The sequence below is a fragment of the Pagrus pagrus genome (genome assembly GCF_965226575.1).
Source record: "Pagrus pagrus genome assembly, chromosome: 4".
NCBI classification, from domain to species: Eukaryota; Metazoa; Chordata; class Actinopteri; order Spariformes; family Sparidae; genus Pagrus; species Pagrus pagrus.
Genome location: NC_140188.1, coordinates 15228854 through 15254296, shown reverse-complemented (window position 1 = coordinate 15254296; position 25443 = coordinate 15228854). Strand labels below are relative to the sequence as shown.

At 42.3% G+C, this 25443-nt stretch overlaps 1 protein-coding gene across 9 annotated transcripts in view; it reads left to right on the top strand.

Moving 5' to 3' along the window:
- dock10 (dedicator of cytokinesis 10) overlaps positions 1 to 25443 on the top strand; it is a 66763-nt gene that overhangs the window by 6128 nt on the left and 35192 nt on the right. For 3 of the 9 annotated variants that reach the window (XM_084350871.1, XM_084350870.1, XM_084350874.1), the window contains exons 1-2: positions 16893 to 17252; positions 25232 to 25351. In XM_084350871.1, coding sequence (XP_084206997.1) covers positions 17094 to 17252; positions 25232 to 25351 — 279 coding nt within the window. In that variant the 5' untranslated portion in view covers positions 16893 to 17093. Of the gene's footprint in view, positions 1 to 16891; positions 17253 to 21918; positions 22046 to 25231; positions 25352 to 25443 lie in introns of those variants that run through there. The other 6 variants (XM_084350876.1, XM_084350875.1, XM_084350872.1 and 3 more) reach the window with 4 other exon arrangements.

Genomic DNA, 25443 nt, shown 5'->3' with positions numbered 1-25443 from the left:
CAGCAGCACAGGGTTGCCTGTCTGCAGTCACCACCAATGCTCTTTACTTAAGGGCATATGCACGCTCATGCATTTTTCCACATGATATCCTAATTTTTGGTGTTCTGTGACCATGGTCATCTCTTTCCTTTGGCACTAGATAGTGCCACTCCTTGCGTTTGGCATCCTCGGTGCCCTTATGGTACTAGCTCCATGCATGATTGCATATTGACTATTTTTGGTGCCCACTCCCAGTTTGCAGGCATTTAGCGGGAGTTTTCCATCTGTGTAGTGTTGTCCATGGCTTTGTAATCCCATAATGTAAAGGTAAAGCATGAGCAATCATTCTACCAATGTTTTTTTTCCTGATTTTACTCATTAACCACAAACTGCTGTGTTTATCATTTTTACATTGCTGCTGCTGACCATTTTCCAAAGTAAATCACTGCTGCTGGCTATTTCAAGCAAGTCTCTGCTATTGGTTTACTGACTATGGTTTTAACCAGCAAGTATTTTCATCATTGATTATTCATCTGTCAAGTATTTTGTCAATTAATTGATTGTTATGGTCAATGTTTCTTGATTAGTATCAAGTCTATACCTCAGAAAATTTAGAAAAATCCCATAATTTCCATCACAGTTTCCCAGTGCCCGAGGCAACATCTTCAGATTGTTTGTCCATTACCCCAAAATAATAAATGGGCAATATGTAAAAATTGAAGTTTAAAACATTAACTAAATTTATCAACAGAATGTGAAGAAATAGTAGTCCAGACCGCTAACTGCACGGCTAAATGAGCTAACTAGCCGCTGCGGTTAGTGGTTACTCTGGTGATATGCTGCCCCCTAATTGTTTTGAGTGTTAACTTGACAGGCGGCCAATTCACAACAAAATAAAATAAGTAATCAGTGTAATTAGGACAAAAACTCCTGCACACTGTTCACCTCACTTGCAATCAGGAATGAATTTTGATAACAACGTTTCAGTGCAAAGACCTTCATGAGCTTATCTTGATATCCTGTTAAACTTCTATCTTTGATTTTTTCTGCCTTTGGTCTTCTATGAACCATCTATCGATCCACGGGTGTGCAAAAGTTTTTTCTCAATGAATTCCCCCGACAACAGTGTAATCACTCACATACATACTTAAGCGCCACACTGGCACCGATTGCTGACTTGAAGGCCCCAGAAAACAGTCAAGTTACTGAGCTCACAGAGGTTCTTTAGTATTTTCTTACTTCTGCAACAAATACAGGAGAGAAAAGGTTACATTTTGTTGTCATCTTTATATCTTTATTTTAGTTGCCCAGTCAACTCATTCTGTCGGCGAGGTCTCTTCTGCTAAAAAAATGCAAGTTGTGCTCTGGAAACTGGCTGACAGTGATGTAAAATATATTTGACTTGTATTTAATGGGCTTAAACATGCAAAAAAAACCTTTGGTATGGTGATCCTCTACCAATGCGGTTCACCTCCGTTCATGCTCATGTGCATGCTACTACTCTCCCAAACTAATCGCATGTGAGCGGTATGTGTTCTTTGGCCTTCACACTAAAATGTGAACATACACTCTCACATGCTTTATAGAAACTGCAGTCACACTCTGGTTAAAGTTCAAGTGCTTTTCCTTCCTGTACTTTTCCGTGTTTAGGTATGACCCGAAGGTTGCACCTCATGTTCTTAAATATTGAAAAAGGTGTTCATATTTCATTGACCTCCCTTTAGCTTTTTGTTTTTCACTTGCTCTCAGCATGTATTATGTTAAAAAAAAAAACTAACTCATCTCACTTTACGCTTTGTGGAAGAAGGAAGATGTTTCAGATCTCTTTTCTTCTCCTCTCCTCTCCTCTCCTCTCCTCTCCTCTCCTCTCCTCGTGTCTGTAAATGAAATTGCTTTTGGCTTGTCACATTAGATTAGTTTAATTTTCTCTGCTTTTAATCAATTCGTATTCACATCATCATGTATTTCTTTGTCTTCTGGGCTTAAACTAGTCATGTTTTGCATGCTTGTGTCTGTTCTACTTCTAGTAAAATGTAAAATATCACTACTGGGCATGTCTGTCTGTCTGGAGCTAAAATGTGTGTCAGACAGTGTGTAGCAGTCATTTGTTGGTGGTGGGGGGGCACGTCTACCCAGCGTGCCCCAGTGATGTGTTGCGGCTGTGTGTGGTCGTTCGGGGGACATGCTGTCAGTCTGACTCTGCTCTTTCCTCATGGCACATCATGTCAACTGCCTGGGATGCATCGTGCATGACTGCTGACCTGCGTATCAGCCCAGCATACACACGTTAGCAGCCTAATTTGAGTCTGTGTGTGTGTGTGTGTGGTACTTGTGGCTCTGCAAAACCAACCATTAGGCTGCGTACAAAATTCTGTAGCATGCATATGGGTTTGCAACTGGTTTACATCTGTGTCAGCATGTTTTTTTTTAATCTCGATTTGACCACATAAGAAGATAGTTGTCAGTGTCGCTTCAGTCAGTCACTGGCAACATCAAACACCGGCTAATACGCCCATCTCAAGCCAGTTAGTGTGACTGATAATGCTGAAAATCGATTGTCCCAGAGGAGAGAAAACCAGTTAGATTACCAGTAATTAGCCTCCTCTCCCAACAGCAATGCCTCTGTTACCACGGCAACAGAGAAAGGTCAGCTGGGATGGAATTCAAACAGGAAGCAGTCCTATCACTCCTCCTTGCATATTTCTACTTTTTTTCCCCCCCGTCTCCTAGATCTTATTTCATCTCATCCATCGCTCTTGTGTTCCCACGCTTCCAAGTGTTTTATAAATTAATTTCCTGAGCTGCTGCTATTAGATTTATTCTTTTAATTGTTTCTATAACCGCCTCCTGAACACCCAGTCCATCTTCTATCACCTCCTGCGCTTTATTTCATTTATCGAACTTGCCTCTGTCTTGTGAGGTTATTGTCAAGCCCGAACCGGCTGGGGATCTGCACTGATCCTGACATCTCTGTCACATGCTTCATATTACATCTGGACAGGGCAAGGTAGGCTGGAAACTGCAGTGGAGCCGGAAACTGAATCAAGGTTATAATTGGGCCAGACGTCGCCGGTCTTATCATTTTAGACAGCTAGACCATAAAGAGGGGAAACCCACAAAGTGAGAGAGAGAGGAAGGGTCAGAAGAGGAAGAGAGAGATTCAGTAGATCTGTTCGACCTCCCAGAGGAGTTCATGCTGAGGCTCTACTGCAGATAACTTCTCATAAACACTCCTGTGTTAGCCACTGACGGCGACTAAGTTTCTGTCGATCGACTAATGGTTGCAGCTTCACATGTCAGGGTGTCTCGCTGGCTTTAACAGGCTCATTCTTGAGTGTGCACACAATTGTTAGTATCTTTGTGCCAGATTCATAAGTTTCCACGCTAGCAACTTTTCAGGTCCCTGTGGACATTCATAAGTGTTCCAGTTCTTGAAGAAAGTCAGCCTCCCAACACTCCAGGACAAACGCTGTGCTGTTGTCTTTACGTCCATGGAGTCGGATCTGAAGCTGCTTCACAAATCAACAGAGGCGACTTTTCCTTGCCTGCCAATAGAGTCATTCTCTTACATAAGTCATGGTTTTGGAAATCAGACCACAGTCGGATTGTATAACCGCATAAATAAGACAGAGAAAGAAAAGAGACTCTCCCAGAACGAACGGTCAAGAAGAAGCTTTTTGGGCTTTAACATTGCAATGGAACTATTAATGCAACACTTTATCATAATCATATGATTATCAGGGTTCATAGTACAGTCGAGAATAAAGAGGACTTTTGCCAATGATTTGAATCATGAATTTTATTACAAATACATTTTATGATATGATGCCTGTCGTAATAATTACATCATCAACTTATGGTACTTATCTCATCAACTTATCGATTTATGTACCTCGATCATTTTTGTGTCCAGCAGTTCATTTAATTCATGGTTCAGGTTGTGTGGTTTTATTTCATTTATCTTTGATTTATGTAGGATATTATAAAACATGTTTCACTTTCCAGTTCAGATGAATATTCTTAAGAACTGAAAGTTCATTTCTCTGTAAAAGCATCATTGTGCTATTATATATATTATCATTATGTCAGTGGCATAAAATGGTCTTAAAAATGAAAGTAACCGTTTGTATGATGTGCATGTCTGTAATACATTATAAGGCATTCTTAACATTATTAAAATTGCGTGATGATGCATAGGCCCCTACAGGGCAGTATAAGCATAGTGATGAGCACTCACGAAGAGTCAGATGCCTATAATGCACTATGAACATACTATTAATACGTTACAGCGTGCCTGTAGCTATAAGCAATCATAAACACTTATCATAACACATCATGATGCATTACAATAGTGATTATGTTGTGTTATAAAATGATTATAATGAGATCATTGTTCACACTATAAAGCGTCATAGGTATGTTTATAATGCATTGAAGAACTTGGCGCAATACTGACTTATGATTATTGTTATAAAGCATTATGAATATTCAGTATTGAGTGTTTAATATTATAATTTTACAGTACTACAGGCACATTGTAACATCTTATGAGCTTATTCATGTGTTAAAGACATGCATTTTATACCTTTATGGCAATTACTTCCAAGACAATACATCATCCGATAAAGTAGTTATCGTGACAGGCCTAGGGAAACTCTTATAAAGGAGCTAAAGCTAAATTAGCACTGATACATGGCACTATTGGTCAGCCGACATCAGTAAGTCATCAGTAACGATGCTTAGTGCTGCACGTTCCTTCATCTTAAAGTTGAATATAATTCATTTTACGTCTGTGTCACCTCTTTGCTCCACTGTTTTGTGGCCTGTTGAAGCCGATGCATGTAATGAATCACACGTATTGCGTTCCCTCTTTCCGTTTCAGTTTGCGTGTATACCTTACCTTGCACTCTATATGTGTCAAACCAGGTTGTGAAGGCGTCACCTCAGAGGTTGTGTGTCACGCTCGCTCTGACAGTGTGGGACAGGATGTCGTATCTCTCTCTCCTACACACGCACACACGATGCATTTTGTGATTGTCAGTCTGAACAACTCAGCATGCAGCTTTTCTGTGAAGCCGTGCTGTGCAGTTCTTTGCGGCGCCTTCGTCATGCGCTGCAACCTAAACGTGTGTTCATATCACTTGAGAGATTTCATCAGCAGGGTGACGCATACCCATTCGCTTCCTCCTGTCAAACCTCCCTTCACCTCCTCCTCATCCCTCCACTTTGCTTTCCTCTTCCTCTTACATTTTCACTTCTTCTGCCTCCCTCTCTGCCTTTCTTCTCTTAGCCTTCTCCATCTGTACATGAATTCCCTAATTGCCTACACTTCCTTTCTGCTCCCTTTCTTTTCCCCTAAATCAACTGGATTTACATTCACCCAATTCTTCAGTACTCAGCCCTTGTTATTTTGAGTGAATGCTTCTAGTGTCACCGGTGTGTGTGTGTGTGTGTATATATACACGCAGACGAGAGAACAGAGAAAGGGATTAGAGGAGATGAATAGCTCTTTGACATTTGTTATGACTGAGCTGCAGACGACTCAGCCATGTTTGCCTGATAACAGTAGGACCGTGCACTGCCAGGGCCTTGGTGTGTGTCCGTCCCCATCTTCTCAATGACTCATTCAGAATGGGACAGAGAAATAAAAGCGAAGAGAGAGAACACAGAAAGAAAAAAAATAAATCTGAGCCTGTCACTGTCACTAGTGACACTGTCTCCAGCTGAATCCCCCCACTGTTTGAACTCTGCGTGATGCTGCACAGTGATCTCAATGGTGTGTGTGCTGGGTGTGAGCACAGGAAACTCTCTTTTTTCTTTCCTCTCTGAAATACATGTCGCTTCTTCAGTTGCAGAATTGTATCAGAGGACAAAAAGTCTGTTTCGTCTAGGTAGGAAAACTGGATGGAGAGAAAGTATGTGTCAGTATGTCAGTGTTTGTGAGAGGTCACATGAGAGGAGGAGAGAGAGGTCCCCGGGGCTCCATGCATTGTGCCAATGTACGTTTACAATAGGCTCTTTGGAGAGGCTTCACAGCCAGTGAACTACTCCATTCAGACTTAGCTGACTGGGCTTTGCCTCACTGGAGCTTAACTTTTATCCTCTCTCTCTTTCTCTTTCTCTAAAGCTCTCCATCCAGCCTCACCCCGCACCTTAATGGACACCATGTCCACTGGTCCATCCAGACTCTTTCCACGGCCCCCAGGGAGGGGGTGACGGGGAGGGGGGGGTCCACTTCACATACTGGACTAAGAATAGTTCTCTGCGAGTGAATTGCAGTGTTGTGTCTCTCCCTCACTCTGCATTCCTGAGTAGGAGGCCTGAATGTGCTACAGCCATTACCGTCCGACCCCCATGCCCTGCTGCCCTCGCCCTGTTGTATCCGCGCGCACACACACACACACACACACACACACACACACACACACACACACACACACACACACACACACACACACACACACACACACTCTCACACTGTGCGGCAGTCATACGTGATGTGGACTTTCCCTCATTAACACTGGCTGGACTGGGTGAGACATAGAGAGGACAGGAGTGATCTAATTAAGCAACAAATTGGCCGGATGTATAGAAAATGTGTCGAAATCCTAAATCTGAACCGTGTTTTTGTTACACGGTTTAATCCTCTAAGATCTTTTTGTTCTGCCTGTCTGACCGTCTCCCCCGCTGGCTTTGATCAACCCGGCTGACCCACCAATAATCCCGTCTGGCTGAGGTTGTCCTCTCTGCCCTGGTGTCAGAAAGTAAAACCGAAAGAGACGGGAACAGAAAGCCGTTATTAAATTTTCACCACCAGTTATGCACATCCATCCACACATACGCACAGTGTTATGTCTGGCTCCCTGTTAGAAATAGAACAGAGAGTTTTCACTTACAGATAATGTGTTGTCTTGAGTAGCAGCGCACAAGAAGACATAGCTGGCATAACAGGTCGGAGCACGAGATAACTGGCTGAGGAAAAGTCCATAGTTTCGAGATACGGCTGCTGTCAACATGCTCAGTGGGTGAAATGCCAGATACAAATATAGAGTCTTCACTGGTTACTTTCCGACACATTATTATTATTTTTTCTTGGACAATAAACTGAATTTATCAAATCACAAATGTAAGGAATCTGTCACTGACCTTAACTTACAGTGCTTAATAATGATATATTGATACACATTGCCCAGGCTAGTGTATAGTCAGTTTTGTTTCATACAGTACAGATGGATTCGTCTCAGAGATACCAGATCCACTCATTGCTATTCATGCTGACTGACACAAAGCGGTGTCTCGTCGACATGCATCCCACAGGAAACATCGCCCCGAGCCAAACCGCTCCATAAGTGAAGGTAGTTAAGGTGAAGAGACAATACTCAGAGTCATGATCCTCTGTCATGCTTGTGGATGCTAATGTTAGAGGGCGTGTGTCTGTAGGTTTTTGGCATTTTCTTTCCTTCTCTTTTCTCTTTTGGATTTATAAAGCCTTGCTATGGGCCTACGCTGGCTCACTGTTTGTCTGCCTCTGTATCTGTCTGTGCGCGTACATCAATTTTGCGCGCCTCAAATGTCAGCCAAAGAGCTGAAAGCGGATCTGCAAAAGAAATAAGGGAGGAAAAAAAGCACAAAGAGGGAGACAGAGGAGGCTGGAGAGAAATCGGGGAGGCAACGGGGGGAAGGGGGGGAAAGGTAAGAGAGGATCATACATATGAAAACGCATGAGGAAAAGTGTTCAGACCAGCTGCGTCCTCGGTCTAAACTGGGACCTCTGGGAGAGGGCGCTGTGCTGAGTGGGCGTCTGGTGGATAGTTAGCGCTGGTGTGGAGGTTACACAGAGGTTACATGTAGGCTTTGTGTAGGTGTCATACGTAGGCGTCATCGCTGAATGATTTATTGCGAAAGAGACATTCTACTGGGCTTTTTCTTTACTGCGAGGGTGTAGGCTGGGGGTTGGCATAAAGTCTTGTGATTCATTTTTCGCTCGCGGCTGACTGTTCATAACCATAGTAGCTTATGGCATCTTTTGTGCCGGTATGTGTTTCTGGCATGTCTGCATGAGAGTAAATATTGGCACGGGCCTGATTGAGGATGAATATGGCAGGTTCAGAGCGAGGACACATTTTTCAAGCTAAGAGAGTTACAGGAAACAGAAATCATTAGGGGTAATTGCTTAAGGAGCAGTTACGGTTTCCGAGTGTCAGAGGCACAAATGCAAGTAAGAGGAGATTTTTAGGTATTTCAGAGTTTGACTTGGCCGGCGTGAAGGAGTCAGAGAACTGTCTTATTGGTTGGAGACTCTCTTACCTGGACAGGAAACAGGAGAGGCCAGACAGCTGTGTAAATGGTTCAGATAAGATCACAGAGAAACAACGGATACACGGCCATGCTGAGGGAGTAATCACGACTCGCGTACCGGACTGGTATTTATTATGTTGCTGCAGCACTTTTTCCAGCAATATCAGGATTAAAAGAACAGATTAATAGCAGTGAAATCCTCCTTTCTCTGCAGCAAGGGTCCTTTTTCTGTTTCTAATTAATGTTCTCTCAATCTCGGATGGAAAAATCACGATTTAGGGAACAGCTCTTTTGCTCTGCTCGCTGTTATTGCCTTAAACGTTCTCTGTGTTTCTCATTTAAACCATCAATAACATCAAATAACAGCAGTGAATCACATTCTAAAAAGTACCGCACGGACCAAAGAAAGCTTCACCTCCTCATGCATCTGCAGATTGATGGGTATTATCGCAAATATTTATTGCAGAGCGCATAAGAAGCCGGTGACCTCAGCCGTCAAGCGTAGACGGCTGAGGCCCTGATACGGGACAGGAGAGGAGGAGGAAGGGGGGAAGGGAAGGAGGGGAAAACAGCAGGGAGATGTGGAGAGATGCCACGTGGGAGAATGAATTAATGAGACACCAGCTCTGTGACAGTACAGTAGCTGTGTGTGTTTCTGCCGCTGCATGGCTGCTAAATGATTCCAGTCATCTCATTTTCCAGATTTTTCTGCTATGATGCATTTTTATGAATGTAATGAGTCCATGAGTGAATGATAAAAAAGGAAGGTTTCAGACAGGTATAAGAGGTGGTTTTATTTCACTCAGTCCAAGCTAAAAGGAGTGTTTCACAGGGAAGATCAAGGAACAATAACATCCTTGCAACATAGTGATGTCTGGCTTGTGTCCCAAGGGCTTCTCGCAGTGTTTCACAGTGGATGTGGGTCACCTCACTGGAACAAAGACCCCCTCCGCCAGCATCATAGAAAAAATATACTTTTGAAAAATGAGAAGTTTGGGGAAAATGGTGGCGCCCAAAACAACTTGGGTGCTGTATATCTATTTGCATTTTGTCTTTATCTCCACTGAATTGTTGAGAAAAATAGAAATGCAGTGACAAAAAGAGTTGAGCAGGTCTTCGGTGGGTGTGTCAGATGGATGGGCAGGAGAAAATGTGAAGCTGATTGTCATTGGGGGTGAATTTAAAGAGGGACGTGAGTCTTTGAAGAATAAATGGAAATTTTTAACAATGCCCCCCCTTTCCCGGCGGTTGTTTCTCACCAACTTCCTCTCTCCACCTCATCTCCCCTCTCTTGGTCCCTCCCCCAACATCCCTCCAGCCTCGGGACTTTACTTCTCAGTTAAAGACATTTTAATAGCTTCCTTTTCTAAACAAACCAGCTGCCAGAGGAGCAGATAGTATCTCTGACACAGAGCGCCTCCTGGAGGTCTTTCATTAGAGACGTGGCAGTGAGAGCAGCTGCTGCACAGAGGTGTAGAGACGGGCACAGAGGCGCTCTCTCATCCACACAGCCTGCTGTGTTGAAGTCTCAGCACTAGATGGCATTGGCAGAGTGCTGTGGCTCTGAACTCAGCTCTTCCTGTTACCTCCTCCAGGAAGAGCTTAACTCGGAGCCAGATAAAACTGTGTCAGACATTGCACACCGATTCACAACAGGATTTTGTTATCTTAAGGCTGCACAAGTAAACATGTTTAGGATTAGATGAATGATTAAGATTCATATTTATAATTGCTTTCTCATATATCACATATTTCTGCAGTGTTTACATTAGGAGGGTGATCTGTTGCATCTAAATTCCCCCTTCGACAAGTAAAAGGGTGACTGTGCGTCACATGACTGGCAGGTATCGGCAGATATGTGCAGAGACAGGGAGACAGAAGAGAAACAAAGTGAAAGAAGAAACGGAATCAAGACTGAAATGAGTCAGGAGCAAGAAAACCCCTCCAGTTCCAAGTAAAATGTCATGTTTGGACAGAAAAGGTCTTGGATCCATTCTTTTGAGCTCTGTCAGATACAAAAAGCACACTTTTTCCAAGCAACCAACAACAACACAAAACACCACAAAAACATCTGACAGGTACATTATCAGTGGATCTTTATTGAAAAATTGTCTCTAATCAGTTATCAGCGAGACATTTCGTGTTGAATCATCCAACAATAGATTTCTAGAGTGCCAAAGTGCATCAGGTGAAAAACTGGCTCAAAAACATCTTCCTGTTGTGTGCAAGAGACGGTGTGCTGTGGTGTTGCATCCGCAGACTGAGGTTTTACTGAGAACAGCATGTGAGGATGAGTTTGAGACAATATTAACATCACTATCGACACTAGGAACAGTACAGTAATCACTTTCTACTACTGCAACTTTCTTTACTATAACCACCAGTCTTCTGAACAGCAGCTGCAGAAACAGATAAACTATCCTTGTCTAAAAGTTTGTAGTTTTGAGAGTTTTTCTTCAGCCGCTCGTGTCGTCGAATCCTTATTTTTCAGCACAGTCGGTGAACTTTTCAGCAGCACGTCAGAGAGAAACTCTGTGTGTGCGTGCTGTGTGAGAATTGGGGAGAGAAGTGCAGCCAGAAAGAGGTTGACCCCGTGTCCCTCTGCGAGCGCTGGGGGCCAGGCCGTAGTCTGCTGAGAACCCTGCCCCCTTGAGTGACAGCATCCTTCCTGTTGTGGTCACCATGGGAACAGGAGAGTGTTTTCCCAAGTAAACTCAGTGGAGCTCTGCGCCACATCAAACACCCGCTGCCATGAGTCAGCCTCCCGCTCTACAGGGAGCCTAACTATAGCAGAGCTAACTGCTTACAAGGCAGTGTGCAGGAGCTTTAATGGACTGTGGTTTCCTACTTGGCCTAGTTGGCTGAGGTATTTGAAGTCAGTAAAATGGCTCGTGTTTGTCTTTTGTCTAAATAGTTAACCTGCATGCATATGCAGCGTGCACACACACACATACATCAAACTCCTGCAAGTGTGGTGTACATGCCCGCTTGCTTTGTCACCTTCTGTGTTGTTCAGCAGAGGAACAGTTCCTGGAACAGGAGGATTATAGACACTGAGGCTCTACAGCTGGAAAACATTAACTCCACAAATGATGGCGGCACACTGCCCTGTACGCCCCAATGATGTCATCCTTTACAGAGGTTCAGACTTACACACAGCTTCACCCTGGTCACACACAGAAGCACAGGGAGGACACATAGTCAGGCAGTGCAACGCTTAATTTTAAAGGTCCATTCGATTCTTAATATCCTAGAAATTAACTATTGCGTCCCTCTTCCTCTTTTTTTTTCTGGGAAGTTCTAGTTTGGGAAAACCTAGAAAATATTAAACTGGTATAGTCGGTGTGTAACTGCCATGCCCTAAAACCTTAAATAACCTTAAAATTACAGCTTCATAATCATGTTGATGGTTCAGTGTCTTGTAATAGGCTGAATGGTGTCTCTGTCTCAGCCACTCTGCCCTCCTATCACTTGTTTCTGCACTATGAGAGGGTAGGATCACAGCGTTACACACATGTTTACTTCAGCATACAAGTTTTCAACACATAACTTTGTTATGATGTAATGAGTTTTTGTGTGTAGTTAGCACCTACAGTGTGACAAATTGTTACAAAATACTTCTTTGACCACTGCTGTCTTCAAAATTGATGAATCGATCTTGATAATCTATGCATCAGTTTTAGTTGTAGTTTCTTTAATCCTCTTTAACAGTAAAATGAATATCTTTGGGTTGTGGACAAAACAAGACATATGAGGACATCATATTGGGCTTTTTGGGAAACAGTAATTGACATTTTTCACCATTTTATGAAACATTATAGACCAAACAACTAATTGATTAATCAAGAAAATACTTGGTTTAGCTGAACAAATATGGACAATAGAATGCCTCATAATCAATAATCTATTGTCTGTTTGTTAATGTTACCAAATGGCTCTTTGTATTTAACTATACAGTATATAACTACTATATCATTTCCTCATTCTGTCTCCAGAAGTCAGTCAAAAGTATCAGGTTCTTCCCAAGTGTATCAAAGACTTATTTTCTTCTTTTCTTTCAGTTCCTCAACAAGTAACACCATTTATACTTCCCACAGAACTTATAAGAAATACGATCTATGTATAAGTTCCCCTGTAGGAAAGTATTTCAGAAATACATAACCAATAAAATAAAGCATTACCAAGGATCAGAGTGTTTGGCTTACAATATGCATCCAAGGGAGTTCAGAAATTGGATATTCGAGTTACAGATGATACTTACAGCCGATTATTCTGTCTCATCGTGTGCGCGGTGGTAGGTGTTTGTGGTTTAGTCAGGATATGTGACACTACCCTTGTAGAGTTTTGTTCTCCCATTTCATTGTGTGATTTATTTATTCTCCTAACCGACTCTAACTCCAGGACGAGTGTCCTGGGAGCTGAGCCGCTTCACACCGCATCCTCGCCATGTCTGTGTCTCCTCCAACCACAGAGGGTGTGTCAGTTTCCTCATTCTCCTCCATGGAAGAGCGAGGTCCTCATCACTTATTCAACACTCTGCACCTCCTTCGCTGAAAGTCACCTCGGGTGTTTCGCTTTAAATTCATCTCTCCCTCTGCCTCTATTTTAAAAAGGAGGTGAAGTGAAACAATTACAAGAAGGGCTCCGACAAAACAAACAAATGCAGAGAAGACTATAGCTGTTGTAGCTTCCCCTCAATTAACCTCCTGCACTGGCTCTGCATTAAGACTGCAGTGTTTTCTTATCGTTAACGTGCAAGGAATTTTGATTTAATTGGCTAAATCGAGTACAGTACATAATATATAGTCTGATTAATGTAATAGTTGTCAACTATTGCATTTATCGCCAACTATTTTGATAGTCAATATATTGGTTTGAGCCTAAGTTCTCTGATTCTAGCTTCTTAAATGTGAATATTTTCTGGTTTCTTTACTCTTCTATGACAGCTAACTGAATATCTTTGGGGTCTGGACAAAAACAGGACACTTTAATCAATAACTAATCGATTAATGGGATAAAGGTTGAAACTGATTTTTTTTTAATATGCAGTAACGGGACCCGCTCATCTTTTCTCCTCTTCTTGTTTTATTAACAGCGGTGTAGACACAGCTTCAGCGTATCACTGCTTCCCACTGTCACATACTTCTGCTCCCCTGTCACAGTTACACAGAAAGGACCCAAACGCAAAACACACAGGCAGGCAGGCAGTGTAAAACAGGCGAGCTTTAATGAGAAGCTGATGTCCTAAGTATGAAATCCAATGTCCAAAAAAACAAAATCCAAGAGACAGGCAAAGGCAAGTCCAAGGGATAAATACAAAACAGAGGACATACCAGAAGCCATGGGGCCACAGGGTACACAGGACGAAAACAGTTGAAAACACAGGCTTAAATACGAACTAGACTAACGAGGGGATGAGGTGCAGGTGGAGAGTCACTGGGAACAGGGCAGTGCTAACAAGGCTGATGTGAGACAGGCGTGGGGGGAAAAGCATGCTAAGAGGAGCACAGCAACACAGGAGGGAAACACTGGGAACACAGGTGAGCCGGAAGTGACAAGAGGCTACAACGACAAAATAAAACAGGAAATCAACAAACCAAAAAACTTAAACCAGTATGACTAAGATGACGCTGTAATTATGTGTATGCATACAAACTGTTGACTGAGTAGTTTTCTTATTTCGCCCAGCGATGTACATTTTGAAAGCATCGCATGTCTGCATCTGCCAGTGGACCATCACAATAACAGTAGGCATAATATGTTGATTCCACCATAGGAGAGACTTGATGTTCTCTGCAGTTAGGTGGAAAAAAATGAGTGCGTATATCAGTGTCAGCTTTGGCAACAGGCAAGAATGAGTTGGAAATTTTCAACATATCAGATATTGGCAAAAAAAAATATTGTGCATCCCTACGTGTAATGATTAGTTCAAGCTCTGCCAAACATTTGGAGAGGAACAAACTTACAGCAGCCAGCATGGTGATATAATCCGTGTTTGAAAACAGTGTGAAGGCAGGCTGAGTGAATGAGAGTACAACACCAGGCTAGCTGTGTAACATGGGGACTTTGCTGGCATCTACAGGGCACGAGTGTGTGGGCATATTAGCATGACAGGACCATTGTGGAGGCCTGGCGTACAAACAAAGCCCATCTCTGTGACTTCTGTGTGTTTTAGCTGCCGCGATCAGGCATGTTGCACTGAGGAGCCCTCAGTGAGAGGCTGGTGGTTTCAGAGACATTGAGGAGGGCGTTGGTGGTGGTGGTGGTGGGTGCGGTTTCTCTTTCTCTCCACTTTGTTCGTTGCTCTGGACATATGCACTGTCACCTCCTAATGAGTGGGGCGCATTAATATTTGCACACTGTGTGGGAGAGGAATAGCAATTCCGCATGTGCACACGCTCATGTGCGTCTTTCCGTGTGCTCGTATGCGTTGTGCTGTTTATATTTAGCTATGTAAAGCATTATAATAATGAGCGTTTATGTGGGTGGTGGGCGGTGTTTTTTTGTCACTTTGGCATGGACACTAATGACCTTAATCATGACCTAACAACATCACCATGGCTACCTCCTACTCTCTGTTGGGAGCTGAGCGTGTGCCTATACATTATGTGTCACTTGATTACAGATCTGCTGACAGCCTTTGAAAACAATGCATGCATAGAGCTAAATTATAATTATCACAGGTCAAATGCGTAAAATATTACCTCAAGTGACCTTATGTGTGGGTTACTAGCTGTTTTCTGTTTCAGTGATGCTGAAGATCTGAATTTACAGTATACTCATTATTATGATAATTATAATATTAATGAGGTAATAATACAAACTCAGAAATATCTCTTTTTTCTAAGTTAAGTTTGTCCCCAGAACTCTGTTTGAAGTTAGAAAGGTGGCAGGGTCCGACAAATAATAATTGTGTTGCCCTTTAAGGTCATAAAAACAAAGATAGTTTGTTTAGGCATTAAAAAGCAGTCAATGATCTTTCTCTTCTGATTAAAAAATATTCTCCAAAACAATATAGTGCACCTACAGCATGTAATTTTGGAGAAGAAATTCAAACTCAGAAACTTAGTATGAGATAATAATACAAGCTCAGAAATATTTAGTTTTTCGATAACTGAATTTAAAAAAAGCTCTTCTGAATGAACTTAAGGTCCAGTTTCTCCAACAGTTTCTGGATGTGGGCTTTTCTAAAACTCACTGTTGAAGTCAATGGAAGGATGTTGCAACTTCTCCATTTTAATAAAGTCAATGCATTATTTAATTATTTTTAATATTATATTTATGTCTGGGGTTATTTTCATTTCCTTTTTTTTGTGTCTTTTGAGGTTAGTTTGAAATATATTGAGAGACTAGTAAGGCTCAAAGGAGAAGTTTGCTCTGGGCAGAGAAATGTGCTTTGTTTGATGGACGGATGTCTCAGCCTGTTACATTCAGGTTGTTGTTCTGCCATCTCCTCCCCTTCCTCCTCCCCTTTAATCAAATTAAATGTTTCTTGCTCCAGTTACATACAAAGATGGCAAAGAACAGCACCAGAATCCAGCTTCAAAGCATCCCCTCGGAAACCTTTGGGTGGTATAACTGCTGATATGTCCATATCTTTCCTCAAATCTTGGTTTTGGACGACCTCCGGCTGAACAAGTACAACTGGCAAGGACGAACAAGGGGAATTTCATAATGAGAAGAATCTCAAATTGCTGCAAAACATATGAAAACCATTTTGTTCTCAGAAAGTACATTTATTTCTTTTCGTTTAGCCACACACATTGAACATGGAAGAAGAAAAGCAAGACCAGATGTGACGGTGACATGAAAAGGATTAGAGTGGTAAACGTGATTGTCAGAACTGATGTCATGGAATTTTGTACTTAAAGCACTTTAGACCGGTGTCCTATTGCCTGTCCGTGTGCTGAACCAGAGTCAGGGGAGTTTCACGCTAACTCGACTGTCCTAAAACTCCACATTCACGCTTCATCTGTAAAGCCACCCACTCTCCACTTTCCATCCACTTTCCGTTCAATGGCCTCTCTCACCACTCCCTCACACACACTCTGCCAGCCTCCGGTCTGCAACATTAAGCTGAATTTACTGTAGCAAACACATGCATCAAAAACATCTTCAATCTTTAAAAGCAGCAACAGTTTATTTGACTAAATCAGAGTGCTGGATAGCGTGCTGTACTTCGCGTCCAATCGTCACGGCACAAAACAGCAATGCACAAACACAGCCAGCAGAACTCCGACTTGAAAGCGACTGGTGTGACTGGGAGAAAAATGGTGAGGGAGAGTGCTGCAGAATGAAAATCAGAAAAATGATTTAGGTGTGTGTGGTGTGTGTGTGTGTGTGTGTGTGTGTGTGTGTGCAGCAGCTGGTTCTGGTCAGCTGACAGCCACTGCAGACTGTGATTTGTTGGGTGAGCTGGGCTGGGCTGAACCGTGCACAGCTGCAGTCAGTGTGTGTGTATGTGAGTGTATTAGGGGAAGAGAGAGAGAGAGAGGGAGAGAGGGAAAAGGAGACAGAGAGAGAGAGAGCCATGTAAGACTGCCAGTGTGTAAGCTCAGCAACAGCAACGTTAAGAGCGGCAGACTGGAGTTGAGCAGTGCAGGGAGAAGACATAGAAAGCTTGCAAAGCAGGACTGGAGAGGGAAGATTTGGATGGAGTGTCAGTTGTCCTACTGGGCTTGAACAGAACACAGCACCACTGGCTGGACCAGGGGCTGACTGTGTCATCAGGGCAGACAGTTCAGGAACTTCCCTTCAGGTTACGCCTAAACTGCTGGACGGGATCAGGCTGGAGTATTAGTCAAAAGCAGTGGATTATGGGTTGTTCGGCCAGTGTGGTCCTTCTCCTGCGCTCAGTGGGCGGGGCCGACTGCGGCCACATGTGTTCGCGACAGGACCAGATGTCATTGGATGCTGCCACTCCCACCCTAGAGGGTTACACCGCTACCACCTCACCTCTGACCATCATTGTAATGGTAATCAGCACGTCCAGCTCCCCATTAACTTTCTACCTAATGCATGTGTGGGCAGGTAGAGTGGACTACACTGTGTGGGCGTGGAGTACTTGTGTGCACAGTGGCATCATATTTGTATGTGAATGGATGTATATTTTTGTCCATTTTAACTTGTAATAATTGATGGAGAAGAAGGCAAAAAGTCTGGTTTCAGTTAGTTTGAGGCAACAATTATGGACTCTGAATTTCAGGATTCTGTTCCTTTCTCTGCCTTTCCTGGTCAAACTCTCTCATTTTTCTACCTCTTTCTTCTTCCCTGTAGCTGAGGTTGATGTATGATCATTGATTGGGGCCGGGTTGTTTCCCTTCACAGCTGAGAGGCAGAAAGACGGAAATGGAGGGAGGAGAATCGAGGGGGATGGTGGGGGTCAGACATGAGGAATCTAGTTTCTGTGGGAAAAATCTGCTTTCTCTGCATATGGCCCACAGAGAAGATGATAAATATAGCTATTCAGATGGAACCATGAAGAAGATGGTGGATGAGAGTTGTTCTGCTGAGTGAGTGAATGAATCAATGAACACATGAAAGAATGAACGGCTGGCTGAAAGAATCGATGAATGAATTACAGGAAAGAACATGCGTGTTTCTCCTGACTTTTCTTTTCAGTACAGTGCTGCATGTCTGACATCTGTTTGGTATCTGTATCCGTTAGTGTTGGCCAGATTTTTTTTTATTCCCAGCAGAAAGACCCTGGTTTCTGTAAGCCTGGTGGAAAAAATGTTAGAGTTTTGGCAGGGGGAGATCTTTACAGTCGCCTTTTCTGTTTCTCCTTTCTTTCTTTCCTTCCATAAAACATGTCTTCTGGTGCCCACTTTTCTGGTCTCTGTGGCAAACTAGAATCATGATAGTTTACACTGCAAAGCCATTTTTTCCTGCTGATTATGTAAGAGGATGTGCAGATATATTCAGGCCTGGCAGCTCCAGAAACTAGTGCATCAACTCTACCTTTTGCTGATCTTATTAGCTTGACATTTTTCCAAGACATTCACAGGTGATACATGATTTCTTCACTTTTTCAGGCTTCCAAAATGCAGTCATGTTGGGAATAGTTTTTTACCTTAAATTATTAAGTCACAAAGATGGCAGCACTGCTCTGAATAACAGCTGGTTTCTGCAGCACAGTTTCATGCTTAAAGAAATTGATTCATGATTCATTAGCGTTGATTTACGCAGGTTTCCTGGATAGATTTGTCATAGTTAGGTTACATAATGTCTTGTGAAATAGGCTACAATTCCATGGGAAACTCATGTGGGGAGTCAGGTTTCTGGATAAAAGGAAAATCAAGTGAAAAAGTACAGCTGTGTGTCATCTGCATAAAAGTGAAACTTGGGTATGATATCATCAAACCGCACCACAGGGATGGAGAATGGTGAAGGTCAAAGTATGGAGCCCTGGGGAACTCCAAAGGTCTATTTTGATGATATGAATGTTACCAAATTTGAAGCCCCCACTATTTATATCATAATGACGTCTCCTAACTATGATCAGGAAATTTCTTGAAAAGTTAGCAGTGACAGCCCTAATAAATATTTTTTATAATAGACAATCAAAAAGAAGCACAACAAATTAACATACTAACATCAACAAGAATATGCACATACTGTGATAGGGTCTCACATCTACAGCTTACTGTAAGTCGTTGTCCCCTTGCTGTCAGACATGCAGTAATCCCCCCTTTACCTCCCTCCAGCTCTGCCTCCAAGCTTGACCCTCTGTCTGTCCCTCTGTCACCCTGTCACTGACACTGTGGTCAGGGAGAGAATGAAAATCCTCCAGCCTCGCTTTGGACACTGTCAATCCTCTTTAGTGTTGACCTCTTGAGTTTATTGGTTATGTAATTGGTTGTTGACAAGAAGTGGGATTTTTGGACATTATTTGTCTATTCATTGCGGTACGAGGGCTCCTTATGGTTTGCAGGATCACCTTTAAACAGCTGTGTAGACAGATTGGAATAGACGTGTTAAGTGGACGGCCACCACAAAAACAGTGTAGTGTGTCTTTTGGAAGAAGGCGAGAAAGTTTGAATAAGCTTACTCAACACGTCAAATTGAGGAGAGAACACTGGTCTTCGTCAGAGGAACAAGTTTTCTTAGAAGTATGAAGCCCCGATAGTCCCACTGTGTCTTTTCCCAAAGCCTGTATTGCTCTAATGATGTAAAGCAGATGGCTTATGTCTGGTTTCTTCTCCTCTCTGCTGTCTCAGCTGTCTCTGTCCCCCTCTCCCCCCCTTTCTGTCTCTCTCTCTCTGTCTTCCTTCCTATCAATCTTTCACACTTGTTCTCTTCTTCCACACTCCTCCTCTCTCTGTCTTGGTCACACTTTGCTCACATCTTTCCCTAAGCAGAATGATAAGCCCTTATATCAGTGCTTGAGAATGACACAGACCAGCTTGTGTGCATCATATGCAAAGAGGAGAACCCCGTGATTTCTCTCCATCTTTGTCTTAATCATTTCCAAACTTAGATTCATGATGCGTCTCTTTTTTTTTCTTTTCTTCTTTCTAACTCTGAACTCCCCACTCCTCTTCCTCTGTCTCACTTTCTTGTTCACAGCTATGCTGGAGGAAAGCCACCAGTCTAGTGCTCTATTTGTGCCCTCCACAGAGCTGTAGTTTACCAACATCAACACCCACTAGATCTCACCCCTGCTAGGATGGAGGGAGGGAGGGACAGAAAACAGAGTGAGGGACATGTTAAAAGGGATGTTTAATAGGGGTGAGAACAAGGGGAGCAGGGAAGAGACAGAGAGAGAATCAAAGCATGAAGAAATAAAGGAGTGCACTGCTGAGGATGTTTGATGACATGAGGAAGCGATAGGAGGGGATGAGAGGGAGGACTGGAGGGATGGAGCCAGCTGAGGCAGCTGGTGCAGAACAGAGGACGGATGGAGAGAGGGAGGGAGCAAAAGAGTGAAAGAAGAGGAGGTTGCTGCTGACGTTAAATAGGCTTGAAGGAGTGCAGCGCTGAGAGCGTAATTATGATTCACTGTTTCACATGCACACCATCAAAGACTTATTAATGGTTATTAATAAGGAAAACATACAGCAGATTAAGATTAATGCTTTACTTAGGAATGTCTTCTCCTGGTTGTTGTTTCACCCTCTCTTGAACATACCGTAGTGTCATTTCTTCTGAATCGTAAATGTTATAAAATAACAAGACGGTTGCACGAAATGAGACAGAAATGAATCCTTTGCATTTCACACATTTGTAATTGACATTGCTTGGGAAACAGTTTTTGCGCTTTAACCGCAAAATTGGCTGTGACTTCGCAGTACTTCACCAAAACCAACTGCCAAACTGACACAAGCTCCACATAATACAACATGCACCACAACAGGGGAGCGTGAAGAACAATGAGCAGCCTCCGATTTGTATGAACTACCGCCAAATGTCTACTTCTCCACATCCAATTAAGCACATATGCGTCAAAGGCTCAGTACAAGCAATTAATAGAAATAAAACAAAAACACATTTTCTCATTCTGATCTTGTGGTGTCTAGTCATGCACATAGCTCTGGATTTGCTTGATCGGAGAGTTTATTTGTGGTGGTCATAGCATCAAAAAACTACTTTCCCATATACTTTAGGTACTCTCCACAACAACAGGAGAGTGTGACGAGGCGACTATAACAAAAAACTATCTGCATGTTTTGACCTGGAGAGGTAAGGAGATACAATATGTATGTTTTCCTTTGGGATATAGTTAAATTGACCCTTTTAATGCAGAATGACACAGTACATTGATTTGTAGGTGCCATTTAAGCCATCAGCGCTCCCAAAAATTGCCTGATGGCGGCACCATATTTGAAGAGTCAACAGCAGGTATACTGGTTTGTTGTATCATCAGGAGTTGTTTCCTCTTCTCTGATCTCTGTTCTGCTATGAGGTTACATCTGGGGAAGTGAATGTCTCTGCGTGCAGATAAACACAGATACAAAGATGATGAGATAGGATATTTATGTTGTGTTATGTTTTCTTTTATTTCACGTATCAGTGAAAACCTCTTCATGTTTTCGTTTTGCGTATGTGTTGTAAAATGTCTGTTTTGCAGACATTGTCATGAAGGAAGAGCAGGTGGAGGACGAGGTGGAGGACAGTCTAGCTATAGAACAGGAAGTTGATGGTTTGCATGCTAGTTCATGTGTTTGTGTGTGTGTCTGCTGACGGTGTGCTATAAAAGAAGATAAGATGCTGAGAGTTTCACTTAGAGTGTGTGTGAGTACATGATAGTGCTCAACTGTACTGTAGAGAGGGCTCCCTTGTTGTGTCTGTGTGTAAAATATTGATAGTCTGTACCATTAATTTGTTCAGTACAGACAACAGTGTTTACTAAACTGTCAGAAAGTAAAAGACATTGAGAGTATGATGTGTAGAATGTGTAGGGCGTGTGTATGAGTTTTTTGCCGGGGTTTTTCTCTGCGTGTGGTTAAGTCTGTCTGTGTGTGTGCGTTGGACATCAAACATCAACTTCCTCTACATCCACGTGTGCTGACACACACTCATAAACCCACCCTCAGTGTTAGTTCTGCTTCTGATAGAGCACATGCCCCGCAATGTGCGAATTGTTTAGCTCACCTTTAAGTTATCTATAACCCTTTCTTTCTCTTCAGATAGTACAAGTTCAGCTGCTTTTTTAGTCAAACGCTGTACACGGTTGATTCTGCTCACAATGAGCTTCAGGAGCAAAATCACCTTCAGGAAGAGACTAAAGAGCAAACGAGTGCGATCGGATTTCAACCGCCTGAGTATTGTAGGTATTTTCTTTCTGTCTCTGTTAATAGTTACAACTTCAGGTCTTCTTCACGCTGCATTACACTCCTTGATAGTATGTATCGACTCTCACATGTCTATGGTTTACTGTCAGTGATTTACATATGCTTATATGCTGTCAGTCACAGTCATAATTGTCATCTATACAGCTGTCATGATTACAGATCACAGTCTATGACTATTATACTTTAATTTGTGTTTTATGATATCTGTGCGTTTCATTTCCTCTTCTTTGGAAGATTTGTTTGTTACACTACATTGAGTCAGTCAGTGACAGGAAGAGAGAATAGAGTACTTTGAAGGTGACATTAAATGGTTTGTGTGTGTGTGTATGTGTGTGTGTGTGTGTGTGTGTGTGTGTGTGTGTGCGATGATGATGCACACCTGACAGAGCTAATGCTTCATTACTCCGTCTGGCAGCTCGTGAGGGGAAAAGCCAAACTTTCCCCTCAAATGTTTACTCTGATGTCACAGAGGTCAGTGTGGAGTCACAGTGCACTTATGAAAACCTCAGGCTTGATATACCGTACCTGCCTGCCTGTTGGTTTTCTCACGGCATTTATGTGTTTGAATGTCATGCCATTTATCTGCTCATGGACAGTCTCCCAAAACACTACAACTACTGATTATTTACATTATTGATTTAATCAGTAGTGATCTGTGACGTATGTTAATTGATTAATTGATTAAAGCAACATTATGTCACTTTTTTACCTTAAAATAACAGCTTCAAATTCATGTTGATGGTTCAGTGTCTTGTAATATGGTGAATGGTGTCTCTGTCTCAGCCACTCCGCTCCCCATCCCTTGTTTCTTTCTAACTTCAGTGAGAGGGTAGGATCACAGCGTTACCTACATGTTTACTTCAACATACAAGTTTTCAACACATATTATTGTTGTGATGTAATGAGTTATGTTTGTAGTCAGCACCTACATTAAGTCTGACACATTGTTACAGACCTGCGATTTGTAGTTACAACAGTGGTGTTGCACTCAGAAACTGACCAACTCACAAAATATCAAGTTCCACATAATGTTGTTTTAATGTTTGTCCATACGATGTTAGGAAATCTAATAAAACATGCCCCGCATGTTTTCTCAGAACCCCGATTGACGCCTTCAGACTGCTACGCAGTACAAGATATCAAAGATATTTATCTTTTACAGTGATATAAAGCAGTGTGCAGCAGAGAATCCTCACATCTGTGTCTCATTAATATAACTGATTTAAAAGATTAAATCCAGTATTATGATCAATTCCAGCAATGCAGTCTTTTATTGAAGAAGCCAGCAGGGCCGCAATGATTTGTCAATTAATGGCTTAGTTGTCAACTGTAATATTATTCGGCAAATGTTTTGATGATGAATTCTTCTTCTTGAGTCATTTTTTAGGAACAAAAACTCGTTATTCTCTTAATCCATATGCTTAAATGCAAATATTTTCTGTTTTCTTCACCTTTCCACGACCGTAGACTGAATATTTGACGTAATCTTGGGCTTTGGTAAACACCGACTTTTCCCACCATTTTCTGACATATTACAAACCAAACAAGTAATCGATTATTTCGAGAAAATTTGCCACAGCCTTGAGAGACAGTACGTAATAAAAACGGGTAGGAACAACGAACTTGAGAGCGACATTCTAGATGAACTGCAGGTATATAGCAGGTCTGGACTGTGTATAAATCATGCTAACAGTGTAACTCAGCCGACTAATTTATAACACTGCATAGGGGGTATATATTAACAGCGTACAGTATGGGTGGTAACTGCTGCCCTGAAACATACATCACCTTCATCTGAGTTACGTTACTGCTTTTCCTCATCTGTGCTTTCTCTTGGTTGTGTGCCAAGAGGCCTGCTCTGACTGTTCAGTTAGCTGTGCAGTGTTAAAGGCTCCGGTCTGCACTGTATGGGTGTCAACCAAACCAGAGATCATTACTTCCTCCGCCTGCCTCACCACAGCCTGCTCCAGCTCTCGCTTCACTGCTGCTGTTGCTGCTGCTCTCTGAATGACAGACGTAATTTACCGTTAGGCTCCGTCTGTAAAACACGTGTTAAAATGCCGTTTTCTTATGTGTGACTCATTGACCAGTACATAATCCTTTAGCATAGTGTTAAACCTCTTTGAGACAAGAGACAAGTTAGTGTGTAGTGGATAGTTTTGTGGAGTGCATCATCATTTCATGAATTCTTGTTCGGTGGTTTATACACTGAGGGTGTAAAATGGGGTTGTAGGGGAGTGTGTGAGAACATGTCGAAGCTGCTGTTGAGCTCTTTTATGTGGTGTTTTCATTTTTGAGGTGATAAAGTATCAGCCCATGTAGATCTGGTTGCTTGTCGAAGTTGTCATATGCTGAATGGAAAATCCACCTGCGTGATGTTGTGTGTCCGGTTAAATGTCTCACACTACATATTTAATGTTTCTGTTTTTAGTCTCAGTTAGTTTGAACTGTATTGTTCTGTGTCTGCTGGTGTGTCAGAGCCTCACTTCAGCTTCAGCTGTGGCGTTACTTCCTCTTCGATTCTTTTAGGTCCTAATGATGTCATGGCAAAACACAGGAAATGATCACGACTGTGTCTGTCATGGGCACTGCTTTTAATAAAAACCTGATACCATAGGAATAATATGGTTCATGGTCATGAACACAGAGACTTTTTTCAGCTTTAGTAATAGATATGAGATATGAAATCAAAATAGCTTTCAGAAGGGTTTTGTATAGTTTTTAAAATCTTCAATGTGCCAATGAGATACTTAAATTACAGTGCAGATGCCAGTTAGTCACTTTAGTCTGCATTATAGACAAAATGAATAAATAAAACCACATGTTGTCCTGTATGAGTTCAACTCAGGGAATCGGAAAGCGACCCAGTTGTCTGTGTGACAGCGGCACCAACAATAATACCACTTGGAAATGCTAAAGGGAGAAAAGTTGGCTGTTTCCAATTTAACAAATGTAACAAAATATGACCAACTGTGCACTGTAAATGTGTGAAATAAAGACATTTTCCAAATAAAAATATGGTCTAAAGTCAAAAGTTCCTTGTCGGGTAATATCTAACACTTATCGTCCTGTATCTTATCGTTTGGTATCATATTGAGGTTTGACAGTCAAACAAAGAAATGAATCCTGATCAAATGTCTCTCTGTTGTGTCAATTTGCAGCAAGAGAAGCCGAAGCTGATCGATCCCCTCGACTATGAGACAGTCATCTCTGAACTGGGGGACGAGTTGAAGGAAGACCCTCTCAGAGACCTGCTCCTGTTCCCCGACAATGATTTCTCGGTAAGTGTGTGTGTGTCAGTGTGTGTGTCTGTGTGTGTGTGTGTATGTGTTTGTGATGGCTTGATGGTTCAGTGACTAATGCAGTCAGGGGA